Source organism: Paralichthys olivaceus, chromosome 5 (assembly GCF_024713975.1).
Source record: "Paralichthys olivaceus isolate ysfri-2021 chromosome 5, ASM2471397v2, whole genome shotgun sequence".
In the NCBI taxonomy this organism is placed as follows: domain Eukaryota; kingdom Metazoa; phylum Chordata; class Actinopteri; order Pleuronectiformes; family Paralichthyidae; genus Paralichthys; species Paralichthys olivaceus.
This window is the reverse complement of record NC_091097.1, coordinates 18,470,652-18,488,897: the sequence shown is the minus strand read 5'-3', so window position 1 is coordinate 18,488,897 and position 18,246 is coordinate 18,470,652. Positions and strand designations below refer to the sequence as shown.

The 18,246-nt window shown below is 44.1% G+C and overlaps 1 protein-coding gene across 3 annotated transcripts; it reads right to left on the bottom strand.

Annotated features, from left to right (window-relative positions):
- Nucleotides 1–2,115: 2,115 nt before the first annotated feature.
- On the bottom strand, nucleotides 2,116–17,338 carry rnf216 (ring finger protein 216). 3 transcript variants are annotated; one of them, XM_069524970.1, is made up of 18 exons: nucleotides 17,090–17,258; nucleotides 16,734–16,913; nucleotides 16,389–16,520; nucleotides 15,799–15,929; nucleotides 14,255–15,607; nucleotides 14,007–14,083; nucleotides 13,579–13,687; nucleotides 12,966–13,127; nucleotides 12,767–12,878; nucleotides 12,213–12,346; nucleotides 11,909–11,959; nucleotides 11,527–11,664; nucleotides 10,857–11,005; nucleotides 10,226–10,304; nucleotides 6,455–6,552; nucleotides 5,028–5,250; nucleotides 4,009–4,078; nucleotides 2,116–3,563 (listed from the first exon to the last, which is right to left on the bottom strand). In XM_069524970.1, exons 3-18 carry the CDS (start codon nucleotides 16,453–16,455, stop codon nucleotides 3,184–3,186), a joined length of 3,333 nt encoding a protein of 1,110 aa, XP_069381071.1. In that variant the 5' UTR covers nucleotides 16,456–16,520; nucleotides 16,734–16,913; nucleotides 17,090–17,258; the 3' UTR covers nucleotides 2,116–3,183. The 3 variants fall into 3 exon arrangements, with proteins under 3 accessions (XP_069381071.1, XP_069381070.1, XP_069381072.1); XM_069524969.1 differs by lacking the exon at nucleotides 16,734–16,913 and having other exon boundaries at nucleotides 17,090–17,338; XM_069524971.1 differs by lacking the exon at nucleotides 17,090–17,258 and having other exon boundaries at nucleotides 16,873–16,908.
- Between the last annotated feature and the right edge of the window lie 908 nt (nucleotides 17,339–18,246).

The window sequence follows — 18,246 nt, the reverse complement described above, 5'->3', positions numbered from 1 at the left end:
ATTAATGATACACACAAATAATTACGCACACAAACAATGCCAGCGGAGGTAGAGAGGCAAAATCTGTCTGGGGAGCAAACAGACACCAGAGGTCCCAGAGGAAGACGCAGCAGAGGGCGTTAATATGCATGCATGCACACACACACACACACACACACACACACACACACACACACACACACGTACACACACACGTACTTGACTGGGGGTGTGCAGGTCGTCCTCAGAGCTTGGAACATGAAGTCAAAGCGGCAGGAAGCTGATATTTTTCTGTCTCAGGTGTTGGAGCAGATACTCGGGTCGTGTTTGGTTCATATTTTCAGAACCACAAACGAAAATGCAGCTCAAACTGAATCTAATCAAAAACCTATTCACTGCATCACGCCCATAACCAGCTGTTTGTTTTCAGGGGTTTGAATAGGGAACGTTCATGCCGCTGTATTATTGTATAAAATCTATATGTCAAGGCAGATAAGACGAGGTCAGCGTATTTATACGACTCATATCAAACTCAGCAGAACACATACCGCTGCAGTCCCCCTGAATCAAGCTGCCCCAAATGTCACACACACAGATATCGGTTCTTTAAATGTTGATTACAGGGAAAACTGAAAAATTGTCATACCGCTACCGTGGCAGAAAATACAAACTTATCTAAGATCATCATGTATATGAAGTATTTGTACTGCAGTAAACCAGCATCTTAAAATCTATTTAAATGTTAGAGTGGGTGTCTCTGAGTGACAGAGTCTCCTTTATTGAGCCTTATCACGTTAGTTAATCCAGCCCTTTGTTCTTCAAACGCAATGAGTCATTAGCAAATAATACTATAATACCATTCAACCGTAATCCGTGAGCCAGGCACTTGTCTAGCGTCGGCCCTGCGGTGCTTTCAAGGACGATGAAAAAAATACAACACAGCAGAAACGGATTTTTTGTCTAAAGGAGGCGTGGGTTGTTTTTTTTTTTTCTCTCTTCATCAGGAGAGCGTCAGGCGGAGGGGTCACATGTCTGAGACCAGGGTGACTGCCCTCCGCTGAGCAGCCACCATGTTTACTGCACTGACACAACGGCACAAGTAATCCACTGCAAACAAACGGTCCTTCTAGGTTCGTCATGGTTTTATCTGTCTGGGCTCTACCGCTCAGCCACAGCCGCCCAGAACCAGTTTACTGATTTCTTTATTAATGTCTGTTTTTTGACTTTGCACTAACAGAGGATTATATTATCACATCATACAATATCATATCTTAGTCATGTGAGTTTTGTGGCTCCAGGAAAGACAACGTTGGTCCATCGGTAAGTCCACCACCTCAGTCCAGACCAGAACATCTTGTATGTCTTCATGGTCGAACCCCGATAACTTTCGCCCCAGCCAGTCGAGGCAGACGCCCCCCCCCCCACACTGAGTCTGATTCTAGAGTTTCTTCATGGTAAAAGGTTGCTCGTTCTTGTTGTGGAACCTGTTCCTCTATAATTCTGTGAGGTCTCAACCTCACTGTGTAAATTGCATTGAAATAAAAACATTTATTGACTTCCCTGACGTCATAAAGTTGACGTCTGTGGTAAAATAGCTCAACGACAGCAGATGGACGCAGTAATAAACTTTTGTGTGCCCTCGTGCCTGGGTGTTAAATACACCGTAGATTATTTCATTCATGACGGCACGGCTGGTGTTAGATGCTGAATCTGATTTAAGTCTAATTGTGGCTCTCACACAAACACAGTCTGTCTCCTACCACCCATGACTAACACCATTAGGACCCCCGGGCTAAAACGGGGGTTCGCTGTGCTACTTTTACAGACTGTATGCAGAAGACTGTATGTGTGTGTGTGTGTGTGTGCAGCGAAATGATTTGTCACACTCACAGCACACTTGGCTGAACAAAGAAGTCCCCTCTCTCTGCAACATCACAAAGCCTGGCTGTCGCTACGCGGTGATTGGTGGAAAACATCCTCTCTGTCATGTGATTGGTGCATGGCCCAGGGGCTCAGTTATCATGAGTCAGCCCCTTTTTCTGCATGAGACGAGGGGGGGGGGGGGGGGCAGACTGCATGGTCTGAGAGAGAGAGACAGGCAGAGAGGTTCAGAGAGACGCAATCTAAGTCTCAAGACAAAGTGAACACAAAGCTTTATTAGAAAATTGTGTGGTCTCACACATTACACAAAAAGATACAGGAGGGAATGTTAACTGTCGGTTTTTATTGTCTCAAAAATATCTGTACAAACAGGGACTAACCCGCCTCAGGATTCTCAACCATTTGTCAGTTCAACCCGAATATTTACGCATAAAAAGAGGAAAGATAAAACATGTGACGTGAGGATCCTACGCCCCAAGTTCAGTGGGAGAAGGCAAAGTGTCTGAATGTGTGTATCAGTCATTTCAGTGTGTTTTACTATCTGAAGCCAAAAGAACGAGTCAAGCAGAAGGTCTGAGATGCAAGATGTGAAACAAAAGGAAAAAAATGAACAGAACAAGGTGATGATCACGGAAAAGAACATCAGATCTCAAAACCGCCACTGAAATGACAAGTAGAACTCTAAAAACAGAACGTGTATGAGTCCAACGATGACATATTCGCAACAGGAATAAGGCTACATCCACACTAAGACTACGTTGTCAAACCATAATTATCTGTCCACACATTTGTTTTGGCTCCGTATCAGTTTTAATCCCTGTCCATATTACCAGGCCTGAGAACAGGAATCGAGTGACCACTCGCGTCCACAGGGCACTCGGTGTTAGTTGCAGAAACAGCTAGGCTACAAGCAAGTATACAAACTCGTCACCTACACACATAAGCAGTCGTATTGTTGTAAAATACAGAATTTAACTGCACAACAGCTGTTAGCAAAGACAACAGGGTCAGCAACGCTTGTTACTCTACACATGTCTATCCAATTTATCCACGTTGTGTTGTGAAGCTAATGCTTGAAAGGAGCCTGACGAATCAGCAAATGCTACGTCGTGACCGAAAAAGAACCAATCAGCAAGTTGACAGAGTCTATGTCATCGTTTCTCTAACATCTCCGTTTCTGCACATTCAGATTAAAAGACAGCCCTGGAGTTGTCAAACTAAAACGGGTCCAACGGCGTTTCAGAACTTCTCCGTTTTAGCGGCTTCAAAACTCAGGTGTAGTGTGGATGTAGCCAAACTCACACACTCGCCACACAGCGTCTGTTAGAAGCGTCTGTAGTAGCGGTGTGGGGGTCCGTAGTGCATGGGCAGGTCCAATACGTCCATGTTGTGGTGATGAGGGTTGACGGGAGCGTTGTGGTGGTGATTGTTGTTGTTGTTATTGTTCAGGGGGGGCAGGTGCTGCAGGGGGGGCACATAAGGTGCCGGGGGCAGCCGAGGCACAATCACCTGGTGGTATATCCTGCCCTGAGGAGGAGCTGGAGGGTAGTGGGCACGCGGAGGGACGAACAGGTGAGCTTGGACCGCCTGGGGATGAGGAGGGGCCTGGGGATTGGGGGGGTTTTCGGCCGGCGGACCCACACGCAGTCGCTTGGTGTCCGTGACGGGCTCCAGAGGAGGACCAACCCTCTTCCCTGAATTATCTGAGAGAAGAAGAAAAAAACAGGGAAGGAAGTGAAGCAGCCGTCTCGTCCAATCTGGTTTCTTAGCTCAGAGGAAAAAGACTTTCCTTAGGGTTTGAAAAACCTCTGTACACAACCACCTGCTTAACATACTTAACACAAACACATTCGGACAAACACAGGAAAAGCATCCGCAACTGCTGCCGGTTCGTGTTGTTAACAGCCAATGTGTCTGAATAAATAAAGGTTGAAAAAGACTGAGGATGCATCAGAGAGGAAGAGTAATGATGCAGTGCAACACTCCTCTGCCAGGGAACATTATTCACCGCAGTACATACGTCTAGAAAAATAACAGGGAGCTGATAAATGGGATAAAAACACATTGGGTCTCAACAGTTCGACTAAAGTAGTTTGTTTACAGTTTTCAAAATAAATATGGTGAATATTGAGACGCTGGTGAACTGACCTGTACATTTCTTCTTCAGCTCTTCCTCGCCTTCCTTCTGGATCTCCTGAATGATTCGCTCGTCATCTTGCTGCAGACACACAAACACAAAGAAGGTTAGAGTTGTTCCAATGACACAGGAATCCCTCACAAGTACTACTGACACTCCTTCTGCACTCTGCTCACTGCTGTGGTTTTAGGCCACGTTCAGACTTCAGGGCCCAAATCCTTTGTCTGTATTGTTTTCACAACAGTATGAACAGAACATCGCATCATATCTTATCCAATTCACATTTCGTAGGGTTGAATTCCCAGTTTAATTCCCATTCTCAGATTCCCCTGTAATTAAAAATCAAGCCGTGGACGACACAGTGCTGGTTTAGCTGCCGGCTTGTTGTGTCTGTTCTGGAGAAAACTGCCTCCCGACAGGTCAGAACTACTGTGGTGTGAGGGAGAGCAGTTTGATATTAGAGAAGCCGGTGTGGTCCAGCTAACTTAAAAAAATAACTTTTGGGTTGAGACCTTTTTAAGACCTCTTGTTCAGAACTTCTTTCACCTCTACGCTCGACAGAAAACCTCTAATTTAAATAATGTTCAGAAAGCAGCTGACCCCCCCCTCCACTGGTCCCTGCGTTTATCCATTTCTTGGCGAAGCTTTCAGGACCAGCTCTTGGCCGGCTCTGGTGCCTCCGCAGAGCTACTGGAGCAGCTCCAGCTCATTAACTTCTCAGGGACTAATTGTTGCCTCTGGTTGCCAATGATACTGTGGCCAGGTTGCTGCTGGGCTGCACAGGAGTCAGACGCTCACGGTCAAAGTGCACGGGGAGTTAGTGAAAATCTTTGTGAGTGTAAACGAGTGTGTGTGGAGAGGGCTGCTGAAAGCAACTGGGCTGAATGATCGGACACGTTTGAATGAAATAAGATGACATACAAGTCTGTTACTTCTGCAGCAGAAAGAAAACTAATGTCAACGCTGTGATTTCCACAAAGCCAGGCAACAAGAATCTCCAACGACGAAGAACACGTCAGTGAGAAGTTACCGTGGGGTCTGTCCAGAGGGAACACTTGCGGCAGTGACGGCAGGGCGCGCCAGGAGAGCGGGCGTGCTGGCAGAAGTGGTTGTAGCCAGTGATGGGCTCTCGGCAAAGGTAGCACATGAAGCTGCCGCAGCGGCACGACATGCGGTTGCAGCCCTCCGACTTGACCAAGCCCGTCCCGCACTTGACGCACTTCCTCACTCGAGCCGCCGTCATACGCTCCTCACTGCGGCACATGGAAAAACAAACAAACGGAGTTAAAGACAATTAGGCAAAGAATGTGATAGTAAAGAAAGAAGAGCGGGGGAAGAAAGAAATTCAATTTATTTTTGCTGTGTTCTTGTACAGAATAACAAGAGGTCGTCATCCTGAGGTTCAGGGCCGAACACTGTCAAGAGAAACGTATTCACATCTTGTCGACTGGTTCTTTATCACAGCGTCAACATAACTTTAGACACAACCAAACAATCAGCCTGATCAATCCATTGTAACACAACAATCTCTTGAATACTGCACTATGTAACACCATAAAGTTTTCAGATACTGTTCTATGGGTAGTTTCATTATAATTCTCCTCTCCACATGCAATGGACTGTGATTCTTTTAGTTTTGTCTGGTTAAAATAATGAGCTCAGTCCTGATGCTCGATTTTCAGACCCCATCAACTGATCTGTCCACCAGGCCACTTCCTGTTTCTTTCAGCACCAGGAAATAAGAGGATCTGTGAACGGCTCAAAACAGGAAGTACCGCCGGTTGGCCTGCTGGGCCACGGGAAGCAGCCGGCCGCTCCACTTCCTGGAGGGCTGCCCGGGAAACTGAACTGTTTACCCGACATGCTCCCTCAGTGAGGAGTCAAAAATACCCTCGAAGGGTGGAACTGTTGACGGGTATAAAACGCTCTGGATGATTGGGATTGAATTTGTCTGGCAATGTCCGTGGGCAGTGCACTGTGGGTAGTGTCACTGCTTAAAAGGTTTGGTGACTTTATCCAAAACACTCCCCATCACCCACAGGTTAAACTTATACAATGCATGTTATGATATGATCGACATTAAGTTTTATAAAGCAGATGATTAGATTATTCGAGGAAGGGGCAGAATACGTCTCTGGTTTATCCATCTTTATTATATATATATATATATATATTATAACATCTATGTAAAAACTGTCAGAGTCTGACCACAACATGTTGATTTGTACAAACCTGATCATGGAAGCTTTTCAAGAGTATTTTTTATAAGATGAATAAAAGAACGTTTTAAAAATTCTGAAAAATAAGTCGACAGTAGAAGATAAACCATGGACAGTGAAAGAGTGAAGTACCACATACTGAGTTCTTACAATATATGTTTTTACTTCCTATTTAAAACGTGTATAGTTTTAGACTTTAACTTCCACTCATCCATAAAAATGATGGCAAGACACTTACAAGAGCACCCTCATGCGGATCTCATCTCTCTCCAGGACCTGCTCACACGTCTTCCCCACATGCTGCTTCCACTGGACATGGCACTTTCTACAGCTCTCCTGATGAAGAGGACAAGAAGAGAAGGAGACAAATGTAGTGAGAGATCAGAGGAAGGGGTAGAAAAAGCAAATATCTCCTTGTAACATTTATTAATTCATCTCATATCATTAATTATCAAGACCCTTCCACATTTCAACACTCTCTCCCTCCCTCCTCCTCCGACATCGTCCCAGTTCCTGCTGAATCAGAGGAGCCCTGCAGTCAGACTCTTCCTCCTGCTCTATATGCTGCTGGTGCCGCCACTGCAGGGACTCGGACTTGCACAGACACAACTAGGTGTGGCTCTCGCTGCACATGTGCGTCTGCAGCGAGAGTGAGATTTGCTCTTTGCTGACTGCTCGGTTGCTTAGAAACAGCAACTTTGTCCTCTCCAACCTCCTTTTTGGTGTCAGCCCCGAGACGTGCAGGGCAGACAGCATCGCATCGCAACACACACACACACACACAGCTGAGGGTTGCCTCCTTTAATAACCCTTCGCTAAGTGGTGTCACCATAAATATTTGAGCCCCTCATGTAATATGGAGGAGCGTGGCATGCGACAGCTGATGCAGCAAAGAATGATCCATATCTTCACGGCAATCTCTCGTCTGACAGCCAACCTCCAAACACACCCTTTTTTTTTTTCCAGTGACCTCCTTAAATCACTGTTTTATATTTTATGTATTTCTGCTAACACCACAGATTTGTAGCTCCCACAGTGTTCGCTAAGACAGAGTGTTTGTGTGTGTGTGTGTGTGTGTGCAAGGTCAACCAAAGGGCGGGGACCTGATGAAGAGAAGCCAGAGTTTTCGTTGGCACTTTGAAACGTTTTCGGATCACAAAGATTCTCTCAAGGACCTTGAGGTACAATCTGTGGCTCCACAGTTTAGTCGCGTCGAGCGAGGGCTGGGCTTTTTTTTCTGATACACATCTAACATGAAACAGATGAAACGTAGACCAACGACAGCAGTGAAGTTGTCATGTTTTTTTTCTCGTACTTGTAAGGGAGTGTCCGAGCAGCGAGATGCATTAAACACAATCAGCAAAAACTGGGAGGAGAAACATAGAATCAGACTGAAATGTCAGAAAAAGCCAGATCACACAAAGACTGATGAGGCAGGGAGTGAGGAGGGGAGGAGGGCAGGAGGCAGCATGGTGAAAGATCGCCCCCTAGTGGTGGTCTAGAGAACCAGAGGAGGGGCAGCATGAGTAAGAGAGTGATAGTTTCACAATGTCTGTCTGAGAGCTGTATGACTTAGAAGGAAAACACCTGAGTTTTTACACATACAGCCGGTGTAGTCATATATAGTCAACTCTTGTATGAGATGTGTCACCGCCGCCCTTGAGTGTCTCATTTATGTGTAAAAAAACACAATGAGGGCAATGTTCTCCTTGTTTTATCTCATCTATCTCTATTCATATACCTTCTTCTCTCGGGTCCCATCCTTCACCCACTATATTCATCCTCAAACTTCACGCTCACCTCACATCCTCTGGATCTTTCACTTCTTTCTTTATCTCCTCTTTTGCGCTGCAGACTGCAGCAGCCCTTATAAGGCAGTGCAGGCTGTCTGCAGCACTCCTGATTGGGGGGGGGGGGGGGGGGGGGGGGGGGGGGGGGGGGGGGGGTCTTGCATCGAGTATGTGCGTTTGTGTATTTTTGTGTGGATATGGCTTTTACCGCAGTCTAATCTGAGCACTGATCACAGGGCAGGATGGAAGAGAGAAAGAGATGCATATCTGATATGATACAGTGAGAGAAAAAGCTTCTGTAGGGAGGGGGGGGGAACTGCAGCTGAAATATGCAGCAGATGTGATGATGTATGAGACGCCAACTGGAGCTGCACATCACTTACAGACACACAACAGACACACTGTTGTACAGATTCAGCTCTTGTTTGCACTGTGGCAGCCTCCCAGTGGCCTACATATTACATTCCTCTGATTTCATGAAGTAATCATACCCAGGCCAAGAACAGGCCTGTCCAAATGTCCCATGTGGAATACATTAGCAATTACATTAGTGTGTGTGTGCGTATCTGGGTCACATTTGATCGGAACCAAGTTTGAAACAGAGGAGGAAGTGTGTCCAACCAGTAAAAAAACAGTGCAAGGGGCGTGGGAAGCGTGGCCGGCCAATGAGGCAGCAGCGTGGAAAAAGACGGGTGGGCTTACAGAAGTGTGTCAGTTACATAATGAAGCCCCTCCCTGCTCGTAGACAGAGCAGGCTAAGGGGCCTGAACTGTATAACGGTCTTCAACCATTATTATGCTGATGGAAACAATGGATTAAAAAAAGTAAAAAGCAACACGTCCATTAACATTAAAGTTTGTCCAGCTGATAAAATCAAGCTTTACGAGAAGGATTCCAACACAAACAAACAAGAAAACACAACAAAGCAGTCACAGACTCACATCCTCATGCTTACATATTAAAAAAGTGAATTCCTCAGTTTACTGTTGACAAAAAAAAGATCAGGACCACTGTTCTTCAAAAACTCAAGTGTCCATTTAAGAAAGTACCATGAATATTGTCTCACGGGAGTTGACCTACATCCGCAGCTGCAGACGACTAATATTCAGAAAAGGAAATGATCTGGAGCCTGGAGAACTTTTTTGTGTCTTTGGGTTTGCATGAGGATGTAATGGAGTGCAGATGCAGAACTACACTGCAAGTCTGCCACTATGAACCTCTGGCTCCACCTACAGGCGAATGGACAGAACAGCAAGAGAGCTATTCAGTGCCCCGTGTTTTTCAGATAATAACTGAAATCACCATATTTGAGTTGCAGTTGTTAATAGAAATACATTTCAAATGTATTTATATGGCACGGTATCACAACAAACAGTTGACTCAGGGTGCTGCACAAAAGTCCAAGAAACACAAAATCCAACTTGTTCCACACCGAGCAAGCATGAGCAACAGCGGGGGAGGAACAACTCCCAGGTGGGAGAAATAGGCTTTAGGAAACAAACAATAGATAAAAAAAACTACACAAACACACACTACTATTGCTATATTCCCGGAATGAGAGAGAAAGGTGGGGTGTGTGTGTGTGTGTGTTTTGAGTCATACAAAGATTGTGGTGTTGCAGGAGTGAGTGTGACAGACAGAGACAAAACAAAAAAAGAGACAAAGACGCATCAGAGGAGAGAAGGAGGGTGTGTGTTTGTGTGGTAACAGTGAGAATAAGTCTGTGTGTTTGTGATTTTCAACTGGAATCCATGTGACAGCCTTGGCAGACACAAAGCGATGCCTCCCCCAGCATTCCTCAGACAGAGGGAGGAGGCCCAGAGATAAACACAAGAAGGAGACGGAGGTGGCGACCTCGCCAGATGGAAGCCTTACATCATCACAAACTGTTCATCAATCTTTCCTCTCTCACTTAGTTTGATCTATAACTCTTGTCCAGTACTGAATAAACTTAAGAATTGAAGAAACTGTAGAAGTGGACACTGCACATAGAGCTTTCCTCTAGAATTCAAAATCACGGCCCAATCTCTCTTTTGTAGAGTAAGTTAAGTTATTTCTGTCAAACAACCATATGTGATAACATAAGAGGGTGTGTACATTCTACAAGAGTTAACAGTGTTAACCTACATTTGACTGTGAACACATTCCTTTAAGGATAGGGTCTGTATGAGGAAACAGCAGAGTGTTAAATAAACTAAAATTCAAAGAGGTGGACTGACCTTGCGGCACCGAGGGTTAGGACAGCTGAACAGAGACCTATCTTTGTCCAACAGCGCTGGGAAGTTGCAAAACGGACACCTGCAAAGGCCGGAGAGGAAGAAGGGTTAAGGAATGAAGAGAAAACAAAGAGTCCTGATTTCTGGTCCCATCCATTCTGTCATCTTTGAGTCCAACTCAAAGAAATTTGCTGAAGGCAGGTTTGAGATATCACATTCAAGAGGAAAATATATGTTTTGTGCAGCCACTGTGACCTTGACCTTTGAGCACCCTTATCTAATAATTTAGAAGCAACATTTGAAGAAATTCCCCTGAGGCCTTCTTGAGATATCTAAAAAAACACAAAATCTCAGGCTACTATAACTTGGCTACATGGCTGCAGGTAGATTTAATAATCCAGTGGATTAAGAATGGATTATGGATTGATAATGGACGGGCAGCTGAGATATGAACAGACTGGTCTGAGTACATGTGAGACGAAGCAGCCCATCATAAAGGATTTTGGCTGCATCTGATGAGGTCTTGACTTGTCAATAACTGGTTTACTCTGTAAAATGTTGGGGGTTATTTTAAAATGATTCACCATTTCTGGTGAAAACTGCATGTAAGCAGTTCTGACTCATACACACTTACCGGACTAGTTCATCAGCACAGGTGGCAGCGACAGCCTCCTCTGCCTGCCTCTCATAATATTTACACAGTATGTTCTCTGGAAGGACCTTCTCCAGCTCACACACTGGGTAGGAGCACGGGCAACCCCCCTCCATGCAGCTCAGCTCCGACTGTAACAAAAACGCACACAAACAGTCAGAACTGCAGAGCAACTAAAGACGCCCTAGTTCTCAGTCACACATTAAATCTTACATTGAACATATGAGACCTCTCATGCATTTAAAATCTTATATTGTTTCTTTGCATGGTTTATTCCAACTTGTGTGTATAATTAATTCCTGCTCTATGTCCCATGACACACTGATACACATTGATAGATGGGATTCCTCTCATGATGAGTCTTGTAACCTGGAGCGTTTTGACAGGCTTTGGAAGACATTATGTCTACTGCAAGTTTCAGCAAGTACAACACATTAATTAATACAAAAATATTAAAATGAATATTATAAATTAAGATATTTCTGTTAAGTGCATAAAACTGTAGAAAATAAGGTTTAATGCTGCTTTCAAAACGATGTATGAATTTTTACAGTAGCTGACTGTCCCATTAAGACAATGTTTTTTAATTTAGTTGCCTGGATACATTGGCCTGACACACATCATGTGAGGAAAACAATATATCTGTCTGTACCTTTCCCGAGCCAAACACTGCCTCCTGAGCATATTTCACCAGGCAATCTTTACAGAACAGGTGACCGTCTGAACACTGCGTCATCTTCTCAAACGCAAACTCTCCATAGCAACAGCCACACTCGATCAGCTGGCCGTCCTGGACAAAGAATTATTCATAGTCACATTTCGATGAAGCTCTCACATGTTCACCTTTCTGCAGTTTTTCTGGCGACAGCTTTTTCATAAATGTATAAAACAGTTAGGTAAAGGCCTTTGTACACAAGGCATGTTTTTTCATGCAGTTACTTCACACGTAATTCATATAAAGTCTATTTGTAATTTAAAATTACATGAAACACTCTGAAAGTTCAGCCTTGTGGAGGTATTTGTGCACTTCTTACCATCTTATATTCATCTTCATTGACCTGCAGAGCCAAAAGGAAGTCCTCATGCTGGACAGACAGAGAGAGAGAGAGAGAGAGTCAGACAGCGGGACCGAACTGTCAATCATCTCCTCTGACAATACGATAATATAATAATGAATATTTAATAGATTATAAACATTTAACTGATGGATCCCTTCGGTTGCTGAGCTTTTATTGCATATACGGTACTCAGACTGACAAATAATGAAAAATAAAATCAAAACCAGGGGGAGTTGATGATGATCCACACAAAGAACGAGTGTATTTGTGTTTACTGTACCTCTGCCCATTCCTTGGCTTTCTGCTGATAGAACGACAGCTCCTTCTGCACAGAGACTTCAAGATTGCTGTATGTCCTGTAGTAGCGACGGTCGTTCTCCAAGAAATACATCCTCTTCTCAAACTTCACTGCACCTGGTGAAGAGAGGGAACACTGTGAGTGAGAGCTGCATAGTATTCATCTGACATTCAGAACAGTTCAGTTTGAGAACCAACAGTAAAAGTGTTTTAACAACACTGAAGAAACACTTGAAAAGACACCAAATATCCATCAAAACAGTCTCCCAGGATGCATCTGTACTTTAGCTCTGCAGTCAAACTCATTTATCAACTTTTTATTACTTTGTGAATGAAAACAGGGAGGCTTTATCGAAAAGCTTCAGTTGATTAAATTAAGTAAAACTTGATTTTAACTATTTCTTACTTAGTAGTGTATTTTCTAAATTCATTTATTTATTTATTTATAAAGCACATGCAGGTGGGTGCATAGATAAGAGCATGTGTTGTGAAACAGCAGTAGTGAACACAGAGAGAAAAGTCAGAGCAGTTTCTCACCGTGCTCGAAATGGAAATCAATGTAGCAGCGCTCAGAGGAGGCTCTGCTCCGTCGTCTCTTTCCTGAGGGGTCGCCTGAATCTTGCCACTTTTTCAGAGCTTCACATAAGGCCTGGGCGAGTGGGAGAGAGTGACCATGAGAGGGTGTTAAAAGAGGCAGTTGGAAAAGGGGGCAAGAAAGCAGAGAGACCATGGTTACCTTGCGTGTAATTGCATAGTGTCCCTTCAGAGCATTGAGGGCCCATTTGATGTCCTGACAGCTGAGCCTCCTGAAGTCTGCCATGAGCAGGTCGGCAGCTTGCATCACAGCCTCAGGTCCCACGGTGCCCAGCTTGGCAAAGTCGAACAGGTCCTCGCTCACCTGAAAAGACCAATTACAGAAGCATAAACACAAACACCCAGACACTTGGCTATCAAATACAGAGCTGTCATCAAAATGACAGATGGAAAATGAAGCTGTGTGACTGTGACAGATTTGTACCTAGGTAACAATCCATTTTTAATAAGAACACTCAAACAATATCATCTGTCTATGAGTATTTCTGTCATCGGTTTACAATTCAAGTCCATTTATCACCAAACTCCACCACTGTTCTACACAAGTGCAGTCAAAAATCTGCCAATAGATAAAAAGAAATAAATAGAATAAATATATACAAGCTTGGTTGACGAGAGAAAAACATCTCCTTCATTATTTTAATAATGCAACTGCTCAATGTGTAGGTGAAGATATTAAACCTTAACTAAACCACATTCCTCCAGACATCGCCCTCTCACAGAAGAACCGGACCATTCACTGGTCATTCACTCACCTCTGTCTGGGTGTCTCCAGACTCCAGGAGGATGCTGGTGGGAGCTGCAGTGGCGGCTGCCATCTCCCTCCTTGGATACTCTGGGTTCTCCAACAGCAGGTTACAGATACTGGAAATACAGCAGAGTGGAGATGCAGGTAAACAAGAGTATTTCATTATCTGTCAATCTTTACACAACAAATTCAAGTATACACTTTTGATACTGTCCCCTACAGCATCTGTGGTATTTCAGTTAAAATCTAAAAATCTATCTATTACACTTGTAGATTGACCAGTATATCTTTGGTTATTTAATAAACAACTTTTTAACATATATATTTACACAAACTAGACACCAAGAGCTCGATAATTCAACATGTCCTGAGGAGCTGAATCACTTCTCTTAGCCCTGCATGAAACACTGGACAAAAATGTTGGGTGCTTCTTACACATTCAAGTCTTTCACATTATTCCTTTGGATCAGTTCTGCTACATAGGCTTCTTGAACATCTGGGAATAGATCCAGCTGTGGAGAATACAAACAGAAAAAGGAATCAAGAGTTGAAATAGCAGAGGTGAGAGGCATCATCACAGTCACCAAAATCAAAGTTTTTTAAATGTATATTCTGTGGGTCTCTCTGTTCAGATGCGGTGCAGTTGTAGGTGTATGTTACAGTACATGCTTCATGATACTCACAACACCAGCGATGAGAGTTATGACGTGAGGATGCCGCTCTGGCATCTCTCGTGGTGCAGAGGGACCAGGCCTTGCATCCTCTATTCTGGGAATGTCCTCTGGTGCAGGGGGGACGACAACCAGACCAGGGGCTGGATTGACCCTCTCAGGGTTTGGGACCATACGGAGACGGGCCTCCCCTCCATTGTGAGGGACTGAAGCTGTTGGAGCTGGAGGAACAGGAAGGTTGTAGTTCACATTAGGGACCCCAATGTTGAGGCTGCGAGCTGGTGGACCAGCAATGGAGCCACCAGCTTGTGGTGGAGGATTGGGAACAGCATCTCCCGGCGCCTGGCTCCCCAGGATGATCCGGTGACCAGCCTCTGGAGGTCCTAGTCTCTCCGGGGCTGCAGCTATTAGCACTGCAGGGGGGATCATCGGTATCACCTGAGGGTGTTGCGTTGCCTGAACTTGAGGCTGGGCAGGTGCCTGGGCCAGGGGTTGTGGCTCAATCTGAATGAGATTGCCTTGCATTCGGTTGAACGACATAGTCTGCAGCACGTTCTGGGTCCTGAGCTGCAGCTTGGGCTGGGCTATTAGAGCAGAGGCTTGGATGCTCGGCTGATGTGGAAGAACTAACTTCACTTCCTTCACCTGGATGAAGTTGGGCTGCTGGGATGTCGTCTTACTAGTTTGGAGCTGTGCTGATGTACCGGGCTGAGGCTGCGTCCATGTGTGAAACTGTGCAGATGTGCTAGCCTGAGGATTGTCTTGTGAATGAGTACTTGTACTTGCCTGTTCTTGAGTCTTTGTAGAAGAACTTGATGTACTAACTGCGACCGCACAAGAATTGTGTGTGGCACCAGCAGAGGTACTTGCCTGGGCCTCCACCGGTACATGTGCTGAAGAGCCTGCTTTAGGTTGTGCTAGCCCAGATGTGCTAGATTGAGGATGAATAAGTACTCGAGTAGGCGATCTGCATGAAACGGCGTTAGCCTTGAAATCTGTGGAGGTAGATGGGTTCTGGACAGAAGAGACTGCACGGAGCTCCACGTTTGTATGTGTTGATGTACCGTCCTGTTTCTGTGATTTTGTGTCAAGTTTTGACGGGGTCAGTGTGCATGAAGAAGAACCTGGTTGTGGCTGTGTGTTTCCAGAAGTGCCTGACTGCACTGTGGTTTGTGTTCGTATGGCTGGCCTTCCTGCGGAAGAGTTGGCATTGGTATCTCTGGAGGTGGAGGGGACCGAGCTAGGGTCCCCTGTGGGAACCCCGGGAGTTGCAGTAGTATGAACTACAACTTGGATTAGGTTTTGAGAGGCTCCACTCCATTTCGCTGCTGGGCGAATCAAATGTCTGCGTGCAGGAGTCAGTTGCTGCAGATGAACATAGGAGGCAAAAGTGACAAAGTGATCGATGAATTGAAGTAAAGATGATGATTCTATTGTAACTTCCGCAGCTCAAAATATTGAAAGTCATTTTAGTTAACAGTATATCAAAACACGTTTCTACCTGTCTAATGATTTAAATAACAAGCCCCTGTAAGAACACTGTTGGTATTGGTCACCTCAACTATGCTTATGTCGTCATCATCAGCATCATCCGGGACTAAGACAGGACTCCCAGGTACCAGAGTCACGGGCTCCTCGTCCGAGTCGTCAGAAATGGTGATGAGTTCCCTCTTACGGGCACGGGAGCCTACACAGGCACATGCAAGTTAATAACAGCATATCCAGTAGAGTGCACGAGGACAGATGAAATCTAAGTATTGTCACTTGTGAATATCACGGTAATAGACATGTTCCAAAATCTCAGATGCAGCCTGTTCAGCTCTTATTACTGAATGTCACAAAACAAATTTCTCATTACACAATTAACACTGCGATGCATGTGAATCTTGAAATTGTAAAATAAAACTTTGATTCATCGTGAAGCTGTCAGCTGAGCAGGCGGTCCTTCATATTCTTGGTGCTGACCATTTAGGACGCATGTTAATACCATGTTGTAACATAAATAAAGCCATTAGGGCCAAGTCTAGAACCTGTTACAACCTGGAACAAGAGTGTATAAACATACTGCTGGAGACAATCAAACAGAGATATGGACATTGTTGGTTTAATGAATGCCTTCAAGTGAGGATATGATGATGTGTCTCACCTTGGCTGCGGTGGATGTTGAAACTTGCCAGGTGTATTACATCGTCGTCGCTGCCTCCGTCTGCCATCGTGAAACTACACTTACCAGCTCCCTGACACCAGCTACACTGAGTCACTGCTCCATCAGTACCATCTGCCACACACACACACACAGGTATGTATGTCAGAGAGCTGGAATTCAAACAAATACTTTCACTTTAAAAAGTACAACTAGTCACGAAGAACCAACAAGTATAAAGAACCAACTAGGAAACAACAACAGCTGCCAAGTAAAGTTGATCTTCACTGTGTTGGTCGAACTTATTCCACAATAACACTTTAAAGCACTTTCATTATTAACTTTTACCTCCTCTAAACCAGCACAACTCGCCCCGGATCAAATCAAACCAGGCAGCCCATCAATAAATCCATTAAACACACAGTAACGTTGGAGGCTAACAGGAAGCTGAGATTGTAGCTACGTTGATTTGCGTTGTTTTCTTCACCTCAGCCTCGACACTGTGACATCAGCTCAAAGTTCCAGATGCTGTCGATTAAACTAAAACATTGTCAGGGCAGCGGCCGACCATTTCCGCGTACACACACACACACGCACGCACACAAACACACACACACACACACAAACAAGAGGGCAAACCCCTGCTCGCAGCTAAGCTAACGTTCATTAGCTTGGCTGGCTAGCTAGCTGAGTAGTTAGCTTACTTCTGTCAGTATCTCTGTGTTTCCTCCAGCTCCAGAGCAAACATGTCGACGGGCTCGCACGCAAACAGACGCTGTCGGTCGGCGCAGCTTCGTCTGGAGGAAACAGTCGCTCGCGGTTTATCGACGAACTAAAAAATACGCGAATAACGAAACTATCAGCCAAAACAAGAACAGCCGTGACGTCATACCGACGGTGGACGCTTCCCTGCGTCGCGTCGCGTCAGCCCTCCTCCTCCCGCGTGGCATTCTGGGAAGTGTGGTTTAAAGGGGAGAGGGAGTTCCACTTCTGCAACTTTTAAAAGTTTCACGTGTTTTAGATCAAAAGTCAGAAGAAACAATAAGAAATCTTTAAAAATTAGAATTACTGATAAAGTTATTCAAGTTACAGAAATAAAAATAAAAAATATGGAGAAAAAATGAAGAATGTATTTTGATGGGGGGGGGGGGTAACTAAAATAATTATATAAAATATCCAATTTGTTGGAAGCTATTATAGTTTCTGATTACTTTGTGTTTTGTAGAATCAAACCAAAGTGTTGTGTGAACTCCAACAAAGCGTGGTTTCCTACCAGTGAATATACATTTGTGATTATATTATGTCTTTTTTTCCATTATTATAATAAGAAATAATCACAAGAATAATGTAAAGCATCTTTCTGTGTGTAATCTTCAAAAAAAGATCAACAAAATACACATTTTGCCAAAAAGCAACTGAGCAGTGCTAAAACAAATGCACCACAGATTCTGGAGCTTCAGTTTTAATCTATGTTTTACTTAATTTATAGACTTTGACCGGATGAAATCTATGAACTAATTCAAGACATTTCCCTCATTGGGAAAGAGCCAGACATTTTAAATTAAACCCACCAGAAATCATCCATTTATGTCAGCAAATGTAAATGAACACACCACTTGAGTAGATATTTCTTTATGCTGCTGTAAAAGTCTGATGTGCTCATATTTATTACATTTAAATCATATGAGGCATAAAAATGTAACATCAATATATTCATGTTTATATGAATCATTAGTATATAGAAATTCAGATATTCTGACAATATATAAAATATTAAAATAAAGACTTTTTGAAATCATGAAATTTGATTTTAGTCAAAATTTTATCAAGACAATTGAAATATTGCAAAATACAAATTTCT

Excerpts from the sequence above, each read along its gene's own strand:
- rnf216 (XM_069524969.1), bottom strand. The coding sequence starts at position 16,455 with ATGGCAGACGGAGGCAGCGACGACGATGTAATACACCTGGCAAGTTTC. Across the intron at positions 14,084-14,254 it reads TAACTCTCATCGCTGGTGTT|CTGGATCTATTCCCAGATGT; the intron begins GTGAGTATCATG and ends TATTCTCCACAG. Across the intron at positions 13,688-14,006 it reads AATGTGAAAGACTTGAATGT|TATCTGTAACCTGCTGTTGG; the intron begins GTAAGAAGCACC and ends CTGTATTTCCAG.